At 42.2% G+C, this 23,974-nt stretch overlaps 1 protein-coding gene across 1 annotated transcript in view; it reads right to left on the bottom strand.

The window, feature by feature from the left end:
* The window catches only part of LOC137638786 (rab3 GTPase-activating protein non-catalytic subunit-like), a 157,921-nt gene that overhangs the window by 81,045 nt on the left and 52,902 nt on the right, over positions 1-23,974 (bottom strand). Inside the window, exons 7-10 of the mRNA XM_068371154.1 lie at positions 16,484-16,660; positions 7,821-7,971; positions 7,092-7,181; positions 5,082-5,221 (exon numbers count right to left, since the gene is read on the bottom strand). Coding sequence (XP_068227255.1) covers positions 5,082-5,221; positions 7,092-7,181; positions 7,821-7,971; positions 16,484-16,660 — 558 coding nt within the window. The remainder of the gene's footprint in view (positions 1-5,081; positions 5,222-7,091; positions 7,182-7,820; positions 7,972-16,483; positions 16,661-23,974) is intronic.

Raw genomic sequence — 23,974 nt, forward strand, 5'->3', positions numbered from 1 at the left:
AATTGACCAGGAGGCCCAGTTCCTTGGTCAGATCCATAGTCCATCTGAGAATCTCCAGACAGCGACGACTTGTGGGAGCTCTTAAAAGCCAGTCGTCTGACGGAGCCGGACACAAGATCATGGTACTGCTGCACAGTCTGTGAACTGTCAACCATGGGGAAGCGAGGAAGTACAGTGACAACCCGAAGCTGTCTAGACTGTCTGGGTCGTACAGACAACTCCTTATCGGGTTGCTGAGGTTGCCGCACTGCGTCACAACAAGTCACTTCTGCTGGTTGTTGAACGTCTTCCCAGTGACACACTGACTCCGTAAACAAAAAAATCCTCTAACAAGGACTAAGCTTGGACTGCATGTCTTGCAACACAGCTCAAGGTCTATGGGAGCAGGTGTGGTAACAGACGGGGTTAGCGACTGAAGTGGAACCATTACCTTCCCTGGGAGCATGTTATGCTTAAATAAAAGTCCATAGGAGGCTACGCAGCTAAAGGCTCCTCTCCAAATGACAGAGTCCTCAAGGGAATATCAGAAGGAGGGAGAAAAGCACTTTCTCATCTACAGGGACCATATCCGAGAAAAGTTAAGTTCTCTCAGTGAGGGTTTCACTGGTGCAAAAGCAGCAGACTAGAAGGCAACGTTATGAAACTGCTTGACAGTCTAGTGAGTTGGCAACAACCAAAGATGTGTGACTGAGAAGCATGCGGTAAGGTATGCAGAGCATGTTGTATGCAGAGCATGCTGTATGCAGAGCATGCTGTATGCAGAGCATGCTGTATGTAGAGCATGCTGTAAGGTAAGCAGAGCGTGTTGCATGGCGTGTAACATTTCTCAGAAATTCCATGACCAGTGCTAGAGTGAGTAATATCGCATTACCGTCCATTGAAAGTGCACGTGCCGAGGGAATTGATTTAGACTGTTTTGTTGATGAATTTGATAGCCGGCATGATAATCGTAGAATTAAGCGACACTAAATGTACTATAATCTACTTCACCTCAGGAAAGGGAAACTCGCCCTGTTGGCAACACTGCATTACTTCATGCATGCTTGCATGGGGTTTTAATATCAACATAATATTTACCTTACATTCATAACTCATGATTCATTTTTGTTTTGAAGATATTTTTGCCATATTTTGCGATATTGTTAAAAATATATTGCAAGGAATACATATATATTTTTATATAAGTAATACAAATAACCTCCATTATCATAATGTTTGTGTAGGCATACATGTATATGATTACAAATGCAAGTTATGAAAGTAATGAGGTGTTATTATTTTCATTTGTTATTTCCAAGTTGAATGGGAAGAGGCTCAAGTTGAGGAGAAAGTGGCAGATGCATGCGTTGAGGTGGCTGACTCATAGCATGAGGTTGCTGCCTCAAGAGTTGCGCTTGCTGTAAGGGTTGCGGATGCGCAGTAGCAGGTTCCTGAGGAACGAGTTAAGGTTCCTGAGGTGTGAGCTGCGAGAGTTGAGGTAGCGGCTGCGCAGAACGCAGTTCTTGTCTCGCGAGTTGAGGTTCCTGAGGTGCTAGCCTAAGGAGTTGAGGCTCTCGCCTTGAGGAGGGTTGAGGTCGCTGCAGCGAGTGCTGAGGTGGCTGCCTCATTGATGGAAGAGGTTGTCGTACCTCAAGAGATTGTTGCCTCGCTGGTGGAACCGCAAGCGGAAGCGGAGGAAGTAAGGCATAAGATTCCTGCTCCCATTGCTGAGGTTGCCTTAAGGAAGGCGGAGGTTGCTGCACACCGCTGGTAACTGGCAACTCAGTACGCGGTAAGGTATCCTGAGGAACCTCAACATCGTACGCCTGGCAGACTGGACTGCGGTGAGGCGGAGCGATCGCAGGAGGAGGTGTAACCTTCTCAGCCTGACACTCACGCATTAAGACCGCAAGCTGTGACTGCATGGACTGCAGCAAAGTCATCTTGGGGTCGGCAGACGCTAAGGTCTGCTGAGGCAAAGCCTTAACAGAAGATGAGGTCTGTTGCGGCATCACCTTACCTCTCTTAGGAGGTGTGCAGTCACCTGATGACTGCGGAGAGTCAGAGCTAACCCAATGACTGCATCCGGGTTGTTGAACTCTAGAGGTCTGGACTTTACGTTTAAGAGGTCTTGAGACCTGAGTCCAGCGTTATCTCCCCGAAATTTCTTCTGCAGACGAGTAAAATAAGGGCTCAATCGTCTGCGGGTGGGAGTGACGGTCTCTGTAAGACACGCCCGCAACCACCGAGGATACTTCTGTGCGCCGATCAAGGCCTGCCGAACCCTTTTGCCCTTCGACATTGCTTCTCCCCTGGGCTTGGGAGCTTGCAAGAGGTCCCGGACTGGGAGGACGACTGGCACGCAAGAAGTACCCTCACGCACAACACTGACACACTTTGCGCTAATCACTTATCACTTTTGAATTTCTGTTTGCACTTATTTCACTGAACTCGAAACTTTAAGTGGTTTGTACCTGAAACACGCAATTCTATCCTTCTTTAAAAGTTAGTAATTGCGAAAACAGAATTACAATGTAACAGAAAAATCTAATGAAAGATAAATAATTCAGTGGCTGGAAAGAGACTAAACACTAGATCAAATAAACTACGTTTAAAATCTCTCACCGCATAAAGCTTGAGAACAAGAATAAACTCTAGAAACGTTTACCTTCTTCCCCTAAAGAGACTAGGGAGAAGAGCAAAAACGATAACAACGTTACTCGCTTGAACGAAACGTTTATCCAGCTCTCTCTCCCTCCGTCTCTATCTCTCTCTCTCTCTCTCTCTAGACTTAGAACCTGAGAGAAGAGCCCAATCATATATACTCGTTAAAACATATTATTGTTAAAGGAAAAAAACTGAAAGATTTCCCAAATAAAAAGTTCCTTTATTAGAATTAAAACCATTAAGCTAAGAAAGAATGAACAAAACGTTATAAACGGTTTACTCTTACTGCAACGTGACACCGTGAAAATTCTCTCTCTATCGTAACGATAGAGCGCAAGTTGAACGTTCTGAACGTCAACAACTGCAGAGACAAAACAAAACGTTAGTTCAACTTTGAAACAGTACGAGACTATCAAAGAAATTCTTTCAAAAACATTAAAATAGCATAATATGTTAACAGGTAAAACCGAAATGACGGGCTCAATGTTAATTAACTTCGGTACAAGAAAAGACCGCCTACTATTAGGAAAGGTCGAATATAAACAAATATAAAAATTAATTTTAATAATTTTATAAAAAAGGAAGTTAATCGAAGAGGCCTATAAAAGGCGGAGAGATATAAAATAAATCTATAACTTTTGTTAAGCAAAATTAAGAAAGAGAGTCTAGGCTCTCTTAGACACCAACACTTCCGTCTAAGGGAAGGGTCGGCCATTTAAAGGTGAAAGAGAGTTCATACTCTCTTCGTCACCATAATTAATCAAATTAATTCCAAAAGCTAGCTAAGCTAATAATAAAACTTCCTGAATAGCGAAAGCTGAAATCTTAGAGCAATACTTCACCAAAAACCGTGAACAAGACTCCAAAATTATAAGCGTATCCATGAACGTCTTGCCGGAAGCACGACAGAGGAAAAATTGAAGTGGTGTCAACAAGAAGTACTGCAGTACCTGGCCACAGGTGGCGCTTGTGAGTACACCCCCCTCTTGTATAGCGATCGCTGGCGTATCCCTTCCGTAGAATTCTGTCGGGCAACGGAGTTGACAGCTACATGATTATCGGGTAAGTTTAATATTGAAAAATGACGTTTACCATAGTTGTTATAAATAACGTCAAGCAGAATATAATTGATGTAAAAATACATTAGTATACATTTTTTTGTTTATGAAAAGGTAAACCAAATTGTTGAAACACTACCTAGGGAATAGGAAGAAAAAGTAAATACAGTAATTTCATAAGCTTTGTAATTAAGCACCACAAAGCTTAAGATTATAAAATTACAGTACGTACATCGAGTGCATCGGTGACAGGGATGAAACACCCCTAAACTTTGACATGCCATCAAAAGTGACAGTAAATAAAATATGAGAAAAGCATCCTCACTAAAACTACATAATTTTATACGGTGAAATAAAAATGATAGTTCAAATAATAACGGTTTTGCATTGGGCACACTCATTTGTCACATGAGTATTTGATGACTGGCCAATCCAAGTCATAATAAAATGAACGTGTGTGTGTCCCTGACAGCGAGGCATTTACTGATCAAATGCCCCTCCTCTTTGGTACTTAAGAAATACAGTAGACATCTGTTCAAGGTGGGGATAGCAGGTTCATCCTTTTTAAGATTCTTGTATGATACTAGCAGCATTTTAGATTTATTTCACACCTGGTCTTCTGAAAACTACTGTATTCAGTTTTAAGCTGATGTTTGATTTTATTATTTTAAAGGGAATTTTCTTTTATAGTTTATTTATAACAAATGATATCAGTGTCAATGACCTTCGATATGACAATGCCAGAAAACCCAAAATCAATCAAGCACTCTAAAAGCAAAAGTAAAAAAAAATCCTTAGGTAATTTGCTTTAATCGGCTGATTTGGAAAGCACAAACAGTTGTCTTGACCATTTTATGAATATAAACAAAATAGAAAAGTTTTACATTTGTTATGTTTTCATTTTATAATAAAATACAAATATGTGAACATCACAATCATTATTAATGGATACAGTTAAGTAGAATATCTTTTTCATAAAAATTCTGTTTATTTTGAATACAGCTCTACTTTTTTACCACAGTAAATGTAAATATACTTTGGTCAACAGCATCGCTTGACTAAGCAATACATATCTTAACATATATTTTGATGTATATATATGTAAGAATGTGTCTACAGTAAATATAAGTTTTGGCTTAAACATTTTTAAGAGTGCATAACAGGTTTATAAGACTGTTAAGAGGGTTTATAAAAAGCTTAAATTCTTAACGTGAATAAGTAATATAAAATTCTTTCAAAATAATGAAAAAATGTACCATAGATTTCTGTATCTACTTCACGGTCTTTTACTGTATATGAAATTACCAACGATTAGACTACCTAAAGATCCAATACTACATGTAATGCATTAGCTTGAAAAACACGGGATGTACTTACCCTTCCACATACGGAGACAGATGCCTCTATTCACATCAATAAGAGTTACTCGTCCATAATCATCTGTGACTGCAGCCAATCTACGACCAGCAGCTAAAGTTACTGATAATCCAGTGCGTCTCTTATCTGGTACTGATGACCTGGGAAAATTACACAAAGGATAACTGACTGTTCTCATACCTGTTACTATCAATTTGTCATATTCATTTCAAGCACCAGAAAATGTACAGTAATCGTAAGTTCCATGGTTCACAAATTTACTTGTCATAGTATACAGTACAAGTCTGTCTACAATTGACATATGGTTAAGGGATTAATTTTGTCTCGCTTTATATCTTCATTTACCAGTAAAAGACCGAACACAATTATTCAGTTCTTTCTTTTATATTTTCATAATTAACATTTCTTGGAAAATTAGTGTACAGTATAATTTTTATATATGTTTTTTTGTTGAATGAATTATGACACAGAATGGCCTATCAAGTAACTTTTACATGCTAGTGTTACTCAGATTCAGAAAGATGTCATCTATACTTCATGGCACTTGAAGGTTATAAAAATAACTTTGATTTAACCACCTCCCGAAAAAATCTAATGCAAAGACATTTTTATACTGTCTAGAAGTGCCTTGTCCAAGCCAAGACGACAAAGTCTCTGCTTGCAATCCTCACTGCAGTACCTACATGTATCTTGAAAATTATGTGGAATGGTTGCATATTCGTATCATTTATTCATTATCATTGAAAATGATAACTGTCCATGTTAATGTGGCCCTACTTTTGAATCTTGTACTGGTATTAAGTAAAGAAGCTACTATGTTACAATACCATACCAAGCTACTATGTTACAATACCATACCAATCTTAATTTATGAAAATAAGTATGAACATGCATGTGTAGGTTACTCCCATGCCTCCAACTGCAGTAACTGCAGCATTTTGGATCAACCCTTATTTAAATATTTTCAAATCGTCGGCGCCCACTCGTGTTCGAGTATTGGGTTCTGTCGTTAGCCATCAGCCTCCTATCTAAAGAGATGAAGAAGGGTGGAGGAAACGACAGAATGCCAGTAGCTGGGTATATTGTTTTGGGTGGTCGTGGCTTTGCAACGGCCACGCACACACACTTGGCCTACACCGTTTTCACCGCAGCTCAAGACATATGAGACAGGCGGCTTCTCCGATGTTGGTTGCATCGGGCTGCCGGGTTCTTGTTATGTCAAGGCCCGCCTTGTTGCCTGCCCGACAGGCATTGCCCTCTTCCGCCGGCGCTGGGAAGCTCCGCCGTTGGGGTCTTGTTTGGTTTGATTTTGGAGTTTTCCTTCTCCTAGCCTTTGCCTATCTTAAATAAAGGAGAAGGCCTATAGGGGTCCAGTCTTGGTCTGGTCTCTCAGAACTGGCCTTAGCGGTATGGTTGAGCCTGCCAGGGTGGATAAACTACCCCACCGCCATTGCCCAGCCCATCATTGAGACACTCAAGCCCCTCTACTGCAGCAAAGTGCTAAATTTAGACTAGTATGTGCTCCTTGCAAAATTTATTCGACCAACTTTTGGCATCCTTTTGCAGTTTATTCTCTCAGGTTTTGACATACCCACATCCCACTATAACCAGTTGATTAGTGATCTACAATTAAACATACATAAAAGCAAACCAATAACTAAAAGGCATTAAATATTTCCAAAATCCACTTGCTTTAAAATTAATTCATAACTCATTACGACTTACACGAAACACCACATGCCAATGCATAATTCATAATAGAAAAGAGCGAGAGCTAATAACAAAATGACTTACAGGGGTAAAACAGCCAAAAAAAGCAGAAACTGGCTTAAAAACCATCTAGCTTTTAACGCTCATTTCTAATTAATGATTCAAAGCTTAATTTTTACCCTCATTGGTATTAAGTCATTTGCAAGGTAATAGCACTTTCTCACTAAACCTATACATATCAACTTTACACCCTTGACACTGTATCAAAATTATAATGTAACAGAAAACACAAACACTTACCGGCAAGGTAAAGGAGTTGCTGGCTCAATTTTTGGTTTATGATTTGATTTTTCGGGATCTTTACCTTTACTTTTCCCAAATAGCCAACCACTGAAAAGAAGATTAAATTGTTAACTCATCTAACAGTAACATATTTAAAAAGAAAAAAAAATTAAGGGATGACAAGATAAATGATATTTTACTAAGTAAAATCTCAATATCTATGTTTCACAAACATCTTCATTATGAAATGATTTATAAATTTTACATTACTGTATAAAATAATAGTATAATAGATATATTTAAAGTACAAATTAAACTTAAACTCAAGTTTATAAAAATAGGCTTAATAATATGATAATTTCTTGTGAACCAGCTACAGTACCTGATATTTTGTACTCATTGGTATTTTCAAATAACCCATTAAGCTTGATTAACATTTCATAGAAATTCATAAGATGCAAAAGAGAAGAGTAAATCCTATTGTATTTAACATCCCATCTCTAATTATCAAACACATTCATAAAATATGTTAGTTTACATTAAAATATACCAGCCAAATCAGTTGAGTAGTTAATCATCTAACTGTAAACATGATTAGCCTTTTCTAACAATGATGCCAAATGTTAAAATCTCAAATGATTATAGGACTCGGTTGTTTACAAAAATCCAACATTTGGCATGAAAATGAAGCAACATTAATGTTTTCAGTAAAATACTGTAAAACATTTTCTTTGCAAGCATACATACCTAGCTGCTGAAACTAAGGCGTCTTTCAATTTGTTTGCATAATGTAAGGCAACATCAGCAACGAAAGGTGGAGCAGTGCCCTCACGAGCACATAGAAATCCAACAAAAGGCACACGACCAACAGTAACTAGTAAGGAGGTTGCAGGAACACCTGTTATTACATACAGAACAATCAATACTTCTTAAGATACTACATAATCAAGAAATCAAGGCTTTATTCATGAAATCTGCAACACACATTAGAAAATTGGAGTATTTTTAAAATAATTCTTGTTCTAATCATATAAAAATACTTTGCTAGCCTTCATGGATCAAACTAACATCAAATTTAAAAACTGCCTCCACAATGGTAAAATTAGGGTATTTACACTGATGGCTCTAAATCTTCAATGGGTGATGGCTGCGCTGCAGTCTCCCCAGACAAACTCATTCAGCTCTCATTACCCAGTGAAGCATCAGTATATACATCTGAACTATTTGTCACTGTATTAGCAATTGACATAATTAAAACAATTGAAGATAGGGAAAACCATAAGTTTATAATTTATACTGATTCTGGAAGTGCCATAGAAGCCTTAAAGGGTTACACACTCAAGAACCAATTGGTATTGAAAATTAAAGAGCTCTTTGATGGATTTTATTCACGAGGGGTAAATATAGAAGTATGTTGGATTCCTGTTCATTTTGGGGTTTTTGGAAATGGAAATGCAGATGCTGCTGCTAAATCATCAATAAATTTACCAAAACAAGATAGTAAACTACCCGGGAATGATTATGAAACCATCATAAAAATATTCACAACAATAAAATAGCAAACTCAGTGGAGTAATGACTCTGACACTAATAAACTGATACAATTGTTTCTCTATGGGAATTGTCAAATCACATAGAAAGAAGAACTTGAGTAATTTTAGCAAGGTTAAGTATAGGTCATTCTAAACTGACTCATGGATTTTCTAATATGTACACCTCATAAAGCAGTTCCCAGGTGCAGTGTGTGACACTTTTATTTTTTTAACCATACATCATATTTTTAGCAATTGCAAAGTTTTCTAATAGAGAGATATATTTACGTTTTGGAAGGAAATGTTTTTGGGATATTTTATCTGACTCAGAGAATTTCTGTTTTTTATTATTTTAATTTTTTTAAGAAACATAGGTTTTATAAATGAGATTTAAATTTCTGTTTACCACAGACTTTTATTTTTATTCTATATTTCATATACTGTGAATTTATTTTAAATCTTATTATTAGCTTTATATAAAAATAAATTTTCATCCTATATTTTCTATGTATTTACTTTATATTCTATTAGTTTAAATATAAGTGTTTTTATCTCCTGAATTTAATCATGCCACCTTTGTAAGAGTCGAGCTTGACTCATTAGGCTGGTTAAACTCTTCTCTTTTAATATTAACAATAGCACTTATGCAGCTCCACTTACATCTGGAGAGCAAAGTGATTTCAGGCAATCAGCTGACAGAGTTCCTTTACTTCTAAAGAACTGGTGTGCATGAATAAAACAAAATTTGCTTTCGAATTTCCGATAGGTTCAGAAGCAGGTTTATAAACTATTGCTTTTCAAATACACAAGAACTACATATGTGGGAGACAATTAAAGGCTCATAAACTTACGAAAAAATTACACCTGTTCTTGTGAGTGATTCTGAATCCTGACAAACCAGTCCAACTGTGAATAATACTGTACTACTTGTACAGTGTACATAAAATGTTATTCTGATTATAAAATAAATTTTTGAATATACTTACCCGGTGATTATATAGCTGCAACTCTGTTGCTCGACAGACAACTCTACGGTAAAAACTCGCCAGCGATCGCTACACAGGTTGCGGGTGTGCCCAATAGCGCCATCTGTCGACCAGATACCCAGTTCTCAATGTAAACAAAGACTCAATTTTCTCCTCGTCCCACTGCGTCTCTATTGGGGAGGAAGGGAGGGTCATTAAATTTATAATCACCGGGTAAGTATATTCAAAAATTTATTTTAATATCAAAATAACATTATTCAATATTTAACTTAGCCGGTGATTATATAGCTGATTCACACCCAGGATGGTGGGTAGAGACCAGTAATATATGTTTACACTTTTATGAGCTAAGAGTTTTTTATTTCATTTTAGAAGTTATCAAAATAACAAAAACAAAATAAATAGGTACCTGGTAAGGAAGTCGACTTGAACAATTACTCTGCCTTTTAAGTACGTCTTCCTTACGGAGCCTCGCGATCCTCTTAGGATGCTGATCGACCCCTAGGATCTGAAGTATCAAGGGTTGCAACCCATACAACAGGACCTCATCAAACCCCTAATCTAGGCGCTCTCAAGAAATGACTTTGACCACCCGCCAAATCAACCAGGATGCGAAAGGCTTCTTAGCCTTCCGGACAACCCAAAAAACAACAATAAAAACATTTCAAGAGAAAGATTAAAAGGGTATGGAATTAGGGAATTGTAGTGGTTGAGCCCTCACCCACTACTGCACTCGCTGCTACGAATGGTCCCAGTGTGTAGCAGTCCTCGTAAAGAGACTGGACATCCTTTAGATAAAAAGATGCAAACACTGACTTGCTTCTCCAATAGGTTGCGTCCATTATACTTCGCAGAGATCTATTTTGCTTAAAGGCCACGGAAGTTGCGACAGCTCTAACTTCGTGTGTCCTCACCTTAAGCAATGCTTGGTCTTCCTCACTCAGATGTGAATGAGCTTCTCGTATTAACAGTCTGATAAAGTAGGATAAAGCATTCTTTGACATAGGCAAAGATGGTTTCTTAACTGAACACCATAAAGCTTCAGATTGGCCTCGTAAAGGTTTAGTTCGCTTTAAATAGAACTTAAGAGCTCTCACAGGGCATAAGACTCTTTCTAGTTCATTGCCTACCATATTCGATAAGCTGGGAATATCGAACGATTTCGGCCAAGGTCGAGAAGGCAGCTCATTTTTGGCTAGAAAACCAAGTTGTAGCGAACATGTAGCTTTTTCTGACGAAAATCCGATGTTCTTGCTGAAGGCATGAATCTCACTGACTTTTAGCTGTGGCTAAGCATACCAGGAAAAGTGTCTTTAAAGTGAGATCTTTCAGGGAGGCTGATTGTAGCGGCTCAAACCTGTCTGACATGAGGAATCTTAGTACCACGTCTAAATTCCAACCAGGTGTAACCCAACCAGGTGTAACCAAACGACGCTCCTTCGTGGTCTCAAAAGACTTAAGGAGGTCCTGAAGATCTTTATTGTTGGAAAGATCTAAGCCTCTATGCCGGAAGACCGATGCCAACATGCTTCTGTAGCCCTTGATAGTGGGAGCTGAAATGGATCGTCCTTTTCTCAGGTATAAGAGAAAGTCAGCTATTTGAGCTACAGAGGTACTGGTCGAGGATACAGGGACTGACTTGCACCAGTTTCGGAAGATTTCCCACTTCGATTGGTAGACTCTAAGGGTGGATGCTCTCCTTGCTCTAGCAATCGCACTGGCTGCCTCCTTCGAAAAGCCTCTAGCTCTCGAGAGTCTTTCGATAGTCTGAAGGCAGTCAGACGAAGAGCGTGGAGGCTTTGGTGTACCTTCTTTACGTGTGGCTGACGTAGAAGGTCCACCCTTAGAGGAAGACTTCTGGGAACGTCTACTAGCCATCGAAGTACCTCGGTGAACCATTCTCTCGCGGGCCAGAGGGGAGCAACTAGCGTCAACCTTGTCCCTTCGTGAGAGGCGAACTTCTGCAGCACCTTGTTGACAATCTTGAACGGTGGGAATGCGTATAGATCTAGATGTGACCAATCTAGGAGAAAGGCATCTATATGTATTGCTGCTGGGTCTGGGACTGGTGAGCAATATATTGGGAGCCTCTTGGTCATCGAGGTTGCAAAGAGATCTATGGTTGGTTGGCCCCAAGTGGCCCAAAGTCTCTTGCATACATCCTTGTGGAGGGTCCATTCTGTTGGAATTACTTGCCCTTTCCGACTGAGACAATCTGCCATGACATTCAAGTTGCCTTGGATGAACCTCGTTACTAGTGTTATGTCTTGACCTTTTGACCAGATGAGCAGGTCCCTTGCGATCTCGTACAGCGTCAGTGAGTGGGTCCCTCCTTGCTTGGAGATGTACGCCAAGGCAGTGGTGTTGTCCGAGTTCACTTCCACCACTTTGCCTCGAAGGAGAGACTTGAAGCTTTTCAAGGCCAGATGTACTGCCAGCAGCTCCTTGCAGTTGATATGCATGATCCTTTGACTCGAGTTCCACAGTCCTGAACATTCCCGACCGTCTAATGTCGCGCCCCAGCCTACGTCCGATGCGTCCGAGAAGAGAACGTGGTTGGGAGTCTGAACAGCCAGGGAGTCTGAGGTTGATACTGTCCTTCCACCAAGTCAGACAAGACTTCATCTTTTCGGAAATGGGGATCGAGACCGCTTCTAGCGTCTTGTCCTTTTTCCAGTGAAAAGATAGATGGTATTGAAGAGGACGGAGGTGTAGTCTTCCTAATGACACAAAAAGTTCCAGGGATGATAGCGTCCCTACCAGACCCATCCACTGCCTGACTGAGCAGTGTTCCTTCTTCAGCATGTTCTGGATGCATAACTGGGCTTGGCTTATTCTGGGGGCCGACGGAAAAGCCCGAAAAGCTAGACTGTGAATCTCCATCCCTAAATACACAATAGTTTGGGATGGGACCAGTTGCGACTTTTCCATATTGACAAGGAGACCCAATTCCTTGGTCAGATCTAGAGTCCACTTTAGATCCTTCAGACAGCGACGACTGGAAGAGGCTCTGAGAAGCCAGTCGTCCAAATAAAGGGAGGCTCGGATGTCCGATAAATGGAGGAATTTGGCTACATTCCTCATCAGCCTCGTAAACACGAGAGGAGCTGTGCTTAGGCCAAAGCACAGGGCCTGAAACTGGTAGACCACCTTTTCGAAAACGAATCTCAGAAAAGGTTGGGAGTCCGGGTGGATGGGGACGTGGAAGTAGGCGTCCCTTAGATCTAATGAGACCATCCAGTCTTCCCTTCTGACCGCTGCTAAGACTGACTTTGTGGTCTCCATGGAGAACGTCTGCTTTGTGACAAAGACATTCAGAGCACTGACGTCTAGCACCGGCCTCCACCATCCTGTCTTCTTTGAAACCAAGAAGAGGCGGTTGTAGAATCCCGGAGATTGAAGGTCCGAGACTTTGACCACCGCTCCCTTCTCTAGTAAAAGAGACACTTCCCGTTTCAAGGCTCGTCTCTTGTCCTCCTCTCTGTACCTGGGAGAGAGATCGATGGGAGACGTTGCTAGAGGGGGTTTCCGTACAAAAGGGATCTTGTACCCCTCTCTGAGCAACTTCACAGATTGTGCATCTGCGCCTCTCTTCTCCCAGGTCTGCCAGAAGTTCTTGAGTCTGGCTCCCACTGCTGTCTGAAGATGCGGGCAGTCAGACTCTGCCCTTGTAGGACTTGGATCCTTTCTTCTTCCCTCGTTTCCCTTCGGCACGAGCACCTCCTCTGCTGGAGGCTCTGCCACGAAAGGGCGGAATGAAACGAGATGCTGGAGTGTCCATCCTTGGTCTAGCTGACAAGGTAGGCAAAGAGGGAGCTTTGCGAGCTGAGGACGCAACAAGATCGTGAGTGTCCTTCTGCACTAACGAAGCGGCTATTTCCTTAATCAGGACTTCTGGAAAAAGGCACTTGGAAAGAGGAGCAAAGAGAAGCTCAGATCTCTGGCACGGTGTAACTCCAGCAGAAAGGAATGAGCAGAGATTTTCTCGCTTTTTTAGGACTCCGGACACAAATGATGCAGCAAGCTCATTAGACCCATCACGTACGGCCTTGTCCATGCAGGACATAATGAGCAAGGAAGTCTCTTTATCAGTCGAAGAGATCTTCCTGCTAAGGGCTCCTAGACACCAGTCTAAGAAGTTAAAAACTTCGAATGCCCTAAAGATTCCTTTCAAAAGGTGGTCCAGGTCCGAAGATGACCAACATATCTTTGAGCGTCTCATGGCAAGGCGGCGGGGAGAGTCTACAAGACTTGAGAAGTCGCCCTGGGCAGAGGCAGGAACTCCCAAGCCGAGAACTTCTCCCGTGGCATACCATACGCTCGATCTAGAAGAGAGTCTAGCAGGGGGAAAAGCAAAGGCTGTCTTCCCTAAACTCTTCTTGGACTGCAACCATTCTCCTATCACCCGCAAAGCTCTCTTGGACGAGCGTGCGAGGACGAGTCTAGTAAAGGCAGGAGTGGTAGACGGCATGCCTAAAACAAACTCTGAAGGCGGAGAACGAGGAGCCACAGAAACAAACTGGTCAGGAAACAGCTCTTTGAAAATGGCCAAAACTTTTCTAAAGTCCAAAGAGGGTTGAGTAGACTTAGGCTCGTCCAATTCCGATTGTGGTTCATCTATGTGTGCAGCAACATCATCATCAGAAAGTTCCTCATCCGTCAACTGATGAGGAAACGGCAACGGAGTGGGTAACGGCTGGTTCGCTGAGTCCGGTCGCACTGGTGCATGTGTGACTGAGCCGGACGCAACGTCATGGAACTGCTGCCCAGTCTGTGAGCTGGCAACAACCATGGTAGCGCGGGGACGCACAGCGTCTACTCCAGACTGTCTAGACTGATGTGGGTGCGCAGTGGAAACCACACTGGGTTGCGGAGGTTGACGCACCGCGTCAAAACAAAGCAACTCTGACAGTTGTTGAACATCAGGAACGTCAACGGCAACCTCCGTGCGTCGCTTAACGTCAACATGCGGCTGGCAGATCAAACTGGAACGCATGGGTGGAGGAACTCTCTCAACTGGTGTGCGTGAGAAGGTTACCTCAGCGTCCACAGGACGCACAACCGATCGCGTGGAGGGTTGTAGGCTAGGAACTGCACTAGCTGGTACGGCAGCAACCTTCTCCGCACGAAAGTCCTGCATCAGAGACGTAAGTTTAGACTGCATGTCTTGCAGTAGAGACCACTTAGGGTCTACGGGAGCAGGTGCGGCGACAGACGATGTTACTGTCTGAAGCGGTACCGCTTTGCCTCTCTTAGGCGGTGAGCAGTCATCGGATGACGGCAACGAGTCCGAACTGACCCAGTGGCTACAACCGGGCTGTTGGACTTGTGCTGAAGGGACCGATTTACGTTTTAACGGTCGCGAGACCTTGGTCCAAAGTTTCTTGCGAGAAACACCTTCAGAAGACGAGGTATAAATAGGCTCTCTCGTCTTAATTAGGTAGGAGTGATCTTGGGTAGATACGCCCGATACCACGGAGGGAACGTCTGTTCGCTGATTAAAGCCTCTCGAACCCATGCGTCGTACGACATTGCTTCTCCCCTGGACTTGGGAGCTTGCAAGAGGTCCCGGACTAGGAGGACGACAGGCACGAACAGACGAACCCTCAAGCGCAACACTGTCCACAACACTATCACTTGGCACTTTAGCACTTCCCACTGCACTTTGGCACTTAAGCTCCTTCACATCCGCCATGAGCTGATTACGGTCACTAGCAAGGGACTCAACTCTCTCACCCAGAGCCTGGATGGCACGCATCATATCAGCCATCGATGGTTCCTGAGTGCCAGGAGGGGGGTTAGGAGCAACCACTACAGGGGAAGGAGTAGGTTGTGGGGCATGAGGAGAGGATATATCAATAGAACGAGAAGAACTTCTCCTAACTCTATCTCTCTCTAGCCTACGTGTGTACTTTTGAAATTCGATAAAATCGAATTCCGAAAGGCCAACGCACTCCTCACACCGATCTTCCAATTGACAGGTTTTATCCCGACAATTGGAACAAACAGTGTGAGGGTCGATAGAAGCCTTCGGAAGACGCCTAGAACAGTCCCTAGCATTGCATTTCCTAAATTTGGGGACTTGTGAAGGGTCAGCCATTTTGAATTGGTCAAGGGAAATTCCAAAAAACGATCAAAAAGTCATCAACAAAGAATCCGTTATCAAAAAGAGTTCAAGGATTTGTGTGAAGAAAAACCCTGCACAGCGAAAGCTCAAAACTAGAATATAGTACTTCACCAATTAGATGTGAAAAACTCGTTTAGCAACAGCGAGTAAAGTACGTCTTGCCGACACGGCGACAGAGAGAAAATTGAGTCTTTGTTTACATTGAGAACTGGGTATCTGGTCGACAGATGGCGCTGTTGGGCACACCCGCAACCTGTGTAGCGATCGCTGGCGAGTTTTTACCGTAGAGTTGTCTGTCGAGCAACAGAGTTGCAGCTATATAATCACCGGCTAAGTTAAATATTGAAAAATAAGAATGCAATGGTACCCAATGATTTTTTCCAAGAGAGTATTTTATAAGTAGACTTCCCTCTTTTTTTAGTATAAGTAAATACTAAGTATAGGATCATTTTCAGATGGATGGATTGATAAAATAATAAAAGATTAGGTCCAGAGTTTAATAAAATTTATCCAAAAACCGGTCCTGTTAGAGGTCGCCCAGTGGAAAGAAAAGTGAAATAGAGTAAGACAGAAACCATTAGCTTACAAGTTGCCTCACTTGATACTAAACCATTTACAAAGAAATTTGGAACCCATAATAAAAGATCCACCAAGACTAGCAAAAAATTGAAATTAAATTTCTGGTTCATATGAGGGCATTAAATTTTCCCCATATCTGAACAAATAAGAATATCTTCTATAAAATAAACTTGTGCAGAATGTTACCTAGGGTTAACGTATGATTACATCCTTTAGAAAGCGAGGTGTGGAACATGTGGTCATACAAAAGCGGAGGAGTAACACCTGGTGCAACACAGTCTGCAACCAAAACTTGGTCAACCAATCCCCACTTCTTGTAGCCTAAGGGGGGAACACTGACATTTTCACCCCCACTCGCAGCGGCTGAAAAGAATTTCTAAATTAAATTTAAAAATCTCACAAAAAAAGAAAAATTCAATCAATGACCAAAAATTCCCCCATGGCATCAACTATCAACCAAAGTAAACAGGCTAAACTACTCATTTTAAATATCCATAAAAATTCGAAGGGGAGTCGTAAAACAACAGTACTGTAATGAAAATTAACCAGCCATGAACATTACTTGCAAACTGATTCGAAAAAAGTACTACTGTATAATTTTTTTTATTGAGTTTCACTATTAACTAATTTTCTGCCATGTCTTAAGAGATTAAATTATTGTTATCAATTCATTGTCCTGTTTAGATTACTGTCCTCACTTGAATGTTCCAGTTTTCTTCTTCTTAGTAACTGAATAAAAGGAAATTCCTTTAGTAAATGGCCTATGCTTACTTTTGTTTTTTTCCCTTTTACAATAATGTGACCCTTTTCTCTTTCATACAAAGTTCTACTTCAGATACAGCCAGCTGAACTAACACTTCTTTCACACATCTATACAGTGTACCACTTGCATAGTTTAATTTTCCTAAAAATTTGTGTGCGGGTTAAAACATTCACTCAAAATTCAATGAGCATCTCTTTTAACCTATGACTTCAGAACTTCTACTGGCTTTTATTTTATACCTTCCAATTTTCCAAGAAGTAGCTGAAGTTACCAGTATTGCACACCTTTCTCTTTTTGTAACAACTTAAACACTGAGAAAATTATCACTAACAATATAAATTTATCTTAATCAGTTGAAATATGCTTTATCCTTACCAACACAAACCAGGAAATGGGCAAACAGTACTGATCATTTACCAAATTTTATGCTTTACCATTTACATAATACAGGACAGACTAAATTATAAATCTAAAATTTAACATAATTGCTTTAAAGATTTAAAGGCCACTCATGAATGGCAAAGGCAAGGGACAGAGACATTGCCCTATCAAGTAGGACAATGCCCTAGAGACTGACCATATATACATATGATAAGCCCCATAACCCCTCTCCCCTCAAGCTAGGACTAAGGAGGGCCAGGCAATGGCTGCTGATGACTAAGCAGATAGACCTATAGGCTCACCCAAATCCCCCATCCTTAGCTTACAAAGATGGTGAGGTTTCAGCGATCAAAGGAACTACCGAGTTTGAAAGGGACTTAAAGCCCATTCTGGCGAACACCAGTCAGGGACATTACCACATCAGCCACCACAACCCTAATGATGTATAATGTTACAACACAACTAATAGCAACTCACTGATTAATATTCTAGAACAAAATACATTTTATGAATTATTAACAACTTTCCAGCATGGCTCGATTTTTTAACCAAATATTAACAGATTCACCACTGAAGTAGATATAAAATGCAAACAATAATTTTGTATAAAAATCAGATCTTCATACAATTTTTCCTCAAAGTCTTAAGATACGCTAATTACTACAGAGACAAATACAAAATTGCAATGTTTTGAGTTCCATACAAAAAACTTTGAACCACTAAATAAGAATATGATGAACTTTTTCTATTACGTATAGTCCTAATCTAAATTTAGAATCCACCCTAAATTATTACAGCATGACAAAAGAAACAAAAGTGAACTTGTTTAATGATAATTTTGAATAAAAAAATGTGTAACAATAAAAAGTAATAATATTGTTATCAAAAGAAAAATCAAATGAGTAATTGGTAAACTAAAGAAGTACGGTAATAAATGTTAAACAAACCAGAGGATTCAATGAGGTGAACACCATCTCCAAGTTGATCACCTTTGAAATTTCCAACATACTATATCGTTTCTTGGCCTAATTACATAATGTCATCTTTAATAATACTTTACAGTAAACTAGAATGAAAAGGGACTCTAAGAAATCTGTCCTGACTTATACTACAGTGGACTGAAACATATAAAGTAGACCAAATTATTGCTGTTATTAATACTGTAAAATATTTAAACAGACAACCAAGTTGACATTCTTAAAACGCATATGGCAGGAATGAAGGGTTTATTCTTATAGAATATATTACATCTCTTTTAGTACAACATATTAGAGATGTAATTTAGTACATTGCAACTAATAAAAAATGTTATTTTCCTTAGTAAAATAAATTTTTGAATATACTTACCCGATGATCATATAGCTGTCAGCTCTGCTGCCCGACAGAAAAACCTACGGGCGGAATACGCCAGCGATCGCTATACAGGTGGGGGTGTACATCAACAGCGCCATCTGTCAAGTAGGTACTCAAGTACTCGATGTCAACAAAGAACCAATTTTCTCCTCTGTCCACTGGGTCTCTATTGGGGAGGATGGGTGGGTCCTTTAATTTATGATCATCGGGTAAGTATATTCAAAAATTTATTTTACTAAGGAAAATAACATTTTTCAATATTAAACTTACCCGATGATCATATAGCTGATTCACACCCAGGGGGGTGGGTAGAGACCAGCATTACATGTTGACATTATTATGAGCTAAGTATTCCGTATTTCATTTTAGCAGTTATTCAAAATAACAAACATAAAATAAATAAGTACCTGGTAAGGAAGTCGACTTGAACAATTACTCTGCCTTTTTAAGTACGTCTTCCTTACTGAGCCTCGCGATCCTCATAGGATGCTGAGCGACTCCTAGGAGCTGAAGTATGAAGGGTTGCAACCCATACTAAAGGTCCTCATCAAAACCTCTAATCTAGGCGCTTCTCAAGAAATGACTTTGACCACCCGCCAAATCAAGTAGGATGCGAAAGGCTTCTTAGCCTTCCGGACAACCCAAAACAATAATAAAACATTTCAAGAGAAAGATTAAAAAGGTTATGGAATTAGGGAATTGTAGTGGTGGAGCCCTCACCACTACTGCACTCGTTGCTACGAATGGTCCCAGAGTGTAGCAGTTCTCGTAAAGAGACTGGACATTCTTAAGATAAAAGACGCGAACACTGATTTGCTTTTCCAATAGGTTGCGTCGAATATACTTTGCAGAGATCTATTTTGTTTAAAGGCCACGGAAGTTGCGACAGCTCTAACTTCGTGTGTCCTTACCTTCAGCAAAGCTTGGTCTTCCTCATTCAGATGGGAATGAGCTTCTCGTATTAACAGTCTGATAAAATAGGATAAAGAATTCTCTGACAAAGGCAAAGATGGATTCTTAACTGAACACCATAAAGCTTCAGACGGGCCTCGTAAAGGTTTTTAAATAGAACTTAAGAGCTCTTACAGGACATAATACTCTTTCTAGTTCATTTCAAACCATGCGATAAGTTTGGAATATCGAACGATATTGGTCAAGGCCGAGAAGGCAGCTCGTGTTTGGCTAGAAAACCAAGTTGTAGAACATGTAGCCGTTTCGGATGAGAATCCGATGTTCTTGCTGAAGGCATGAATCTCACTGACTCTTTTAGCTGTGGTTAAGCATATCAGGAAAAGAGTCTTAAAGGTGAGATCTTTCAGGGAGGCTGATTGAAGTGGTTCGAACCTGTCTGACATAAGGAATCTTAGTACCACGTCTAAATTCCAATCGGGTGTAACCAAACGACGCTCCTTCGTGGTCTCAAAAGACTTAAGGAGGTCTTGTAGATCTTTATTGTTGGAAAGATCTAAGCCTCTGTGACGGAAGACTGATGCCAACATGCTTCTGTAACCCTTGATAGTGGGAGCTGAAAGAGATCGTTCTTTCCTCAGATATAAGAGAAAGTCAGCTATTTGAGTTACAGAGGTACTGGTCGAGGATACGGATAATGACTTGCATCAGTTTCGGAAGATTTCCCACTTCGATTGGTAGATTCTAAGGGTGGATGTTCTCCTTGCTCTAGCAAACGCTCTGGTTGCCTCCTTCGAAAAGCCTCTAGCTCTCGAGAGTCTTTCGATAATCTGAAGGCAGTCAGACGAAGAGCGTGGAGGCCTTGGTGTACCTTCTTTACGCGTGGCTGACGTAGAAGGTCCACCCTTAGGGGAAGTGTTCTGGGAACGTCTACTAGCCATCGAAGTACCTCGGTGAGTTATTCTCTCGCGGGCCAGAGGGAAGCAACTAGCGTCAACCTTGTCCCTTCGTGAGAGGCGAACTTCTGCAGTACCTTGTTGACAATCTTGAACGGAGGGAATGCATATAGATCTAGATGTGACCAATCTAGTAGAAAGGCATCTATATGAACTACTGCTGGGTCCGGGATAGGTGAGCAAACTATTGGGAGCCTCTTGGTCATCGAGGTTGCGAAGAGATCTATGGTTGGCTGGCCCCAGGTGGCCCAAAGTCTCTTGCATACATCCTTATGGAGGGTCCAATCTGTTGGAATTATTTGCCCCTTCCTACTGAGACAATCTGCTATGACATTCAAGTTGCCTTGGATGAACCTCGTTACTAGTGAAAAGTCTAGACCTGTTGACCAGGTGAGGAGGTCCCTTGCGATCTCGTACCATGTCAGAGAGTAGGTCCCTCCTTGCTTGGAGATGTACGTCAAAGCCGGGTGTTGTCCGAGTTCACCTCCACCACTTTGCCTTGAAGGAGAGACCTGAAGCTTTTCCAGGTCAGACGTACTGCCAGTAGCTTCTTGCAGTTGAAATGCATTGTCCTTTGACTCGAGTTCCATAATCCCGAGCATTCCCTACCGCCTAATGTCGCACCCCAGCCTACGTCCGATGCGTCCGAGAAGAGAACGTGGTTGGGAGTCTGAACAGACAGGGGAAGACCCTTTCTAAGGTTGATAAAGTCCTTTCACCAAGTCAGACCAGACTTTATCTTTCCGGAAACCGGGATCGAGACCGCTTCTAGCGTCTTGTCCTTTTTCCAGTGAAAAGCTAGATGATACAGAAGAGGACGGAGGTGTAGTCTTCCAAGTGACACAAAAGAACCACGGATGACAGTGTCCTTACCAGACTCATCCACAGCCTGATAGGGCAGCGTTCCTTCTTCAGCATCTTCTGGATGGATAGCAGGGCTGGGGGTTGATCGTCTAGTTCAGCAACGTCCTCATCAGAGGGTTCCTTATCCGAAACTGATGAGGAAACGGCAACGGAGTGGGCAACGTCTGACTCGCTGAATCCGGTCGCACTGGTGGATGCGTGACGGAGCCGGACGCAATATCATGGTACTGCTGCACAGTCTGTGAACTGTCAACCATGGGGACGCGAGGAAGTACAGCGTTAACCCGAAACTGTCTAGACTGTCTGGGTTGTGCAGTCAACACCCTACCGGGTTGCTGAGGTTGACACACTGCGTCACAACAAGTCACCTCTGCTGGTTGTTGAACGTCTTCCTAGTGACACACTTCAACAACCACCTCCGAGCGTCGCTTAACGTCAACGTGCGACTGGCAACCCACACTGGGTCGCATCGGTGGAGGAACCACCTCAACTGGCGGACGCGAGTAGGATACCTCAGTGTCAACAGGGCGCACAACCAACCGGTAGGAAGGTTGTTGGCCAGAAGGTTCTTCTCCGTAAAAATTCCTCTATCAAGGACACAAGCTTGGACTGCATGTCTTGCAGCAAAGCCCATTAGGGTCTACGGGAGCAGGTGTGGCAACAGACGGGGTTAGCGACTGAAGCGGAACCATTTACCATCCCTGGAAGCCTTGTAATGCTTTAATTAAAGTCCATAGGAGGCTAAGCAGCTTAAGGCTCCTCTCCAAATGACAGAGTCCTCAAAGGAATATCAGTAGGAGGGAGAACAGCACTTTCTCATCTACAGGAACCTTGTCCGAGAAAAGCTAGGTTATCTCAGTGAGGGTCTCACTGGTGCATAAGCAGCAGACCAAAAGGCAACGTTATGTAACTGCTTGACAGTCTGTGAACTGTCAAAAACTGAACTGTCAACCACAACAGGTGCGTGAGGACATACAGCACTGGTGCATTAGCAGCAGACCAGAAGGCAACGTTATGTAACTGCTTGACAGTCTGTGAACTGTCAAAAAACTGAACTGTCAACCACAACAGGTGCGTGAGTCAAAGCTGTGTGGGGAACCCTCAACTCCTGACTGACTAGTCTGCTGCGGGCGAGTGGCGGTAACCACAGTGGGTTGCGGAGGCTGACGCACCGTGTCAAAACACGGCAGCTTAACTCCACCCTCCTGTTGTTGTGGTAGCTCACGCACGGCAACGGAGTGCTCCGTGCGTCTGTGGGAGTCAGCATGCGTCTGGCAGGGTCGACTGCGCATGGGTGGAGGAGCTCTCACAGCTGGAGTGTGGGAGCAGGCAGCCTCAGCGTCTGCTGGGCGCACAACCGTGACAGGTTGTAGGCTAACGGGTGCAGCGCCAACCTCTCCGCAGCCGGAGTGTGGGAGCAGGCAGCCTCAGCGTGAGCTGGGCGCACAACCGTGGCAGGTTGTAGGCTAACGGGTGCAGCGCCAACCTCTCCGCAGCCGGAATGTGGGAGCAGGCAGCCTCAGCGTGAGCTGGGCGCACAACCGTGGCAGGTTGTAGGCTAACGGGAGCAGTGTCAACCTTCTCCGCACGAAACTCCTGCATAACCGCAGCTAACTGAGTCTGCATAGACTGCAGTAAAGACCACTTAGGGTCTACAAAAGCGGCAACAGACGGAGCTACTGTTCGTTGTGACTGAGGGTCTAAAACAGCGGGTGCGGCAACAGACGGAGTTACTGCCTGTTGCGGTACCGCTTTACCTCTCTTAGGAGGTGTGCAGTCATCGGAAGACTGCAGCGAGTCCGAACTGACCCAGTGGCTACACCTGGGCCGTTGGACTTGCGCGGAAAGGACCGACTTGCACTTAATAAGCTGCGAGACCTTGGTCCAAGGTTTCTTACGAAAAACCTCTTCCGCAGACGAGAAGTAAATGGGCTCTCTCGTCTTTGTGTGGGTGGGGCGATCTTGGGTAGATACGCCCGAAACCACGGAGGGAAACGTCTGTTCGTTGATCAAGGCCTGAGGAACCCATAAGTCGTTCGACATTACTTCTCCCCTGGGCTTGGGAGCTTGCAAGAGGTCCCGGACTAGGTGAACGACAGGCACGAACAGACGAACCCTCGGACGCAACACTGTAACACTTTGCGCATATCACTTTATCACTTTGATTTTCTGTTTTGCACTTATTTCACTGAAATCGAAACTTTTACTGATTTCTACCTGAAACACGCAATCCTACCCTTCATTAAAAGGTAGTAATTGCGAAAACAGTCGTATAATGCAGGAGAAAACATATATAAAGATAAAGAATTCAGTGGCTGGGAAAGAGACTAAACACTAGTTCAAATAAACTACGTTAACAATCTCTCACCGCACATAGTCTGGGAACAAGAATAAAACCCTAGAAACGTTTTACCTTCTTCCCCTACAGCGACTGGGGAGGAGAGTAAAACG

Source organism: Palaemon carinicauda, chromosome 3, assembly GCF_036898095.1.
Source record: "Palaemon carinicauda isolate YSFRI2023 chromosome 3, ASM3689809v2, whole genome shotgun sequence".
In the NCBI taxonomy this organism is placed as follows: domain Eukaryota; kingdom Metazoa; phylum Arthropoda; class Malacostraca; order Decapoda; family Palaemonidae; genus Palaemon; species Palaemon carinicauda.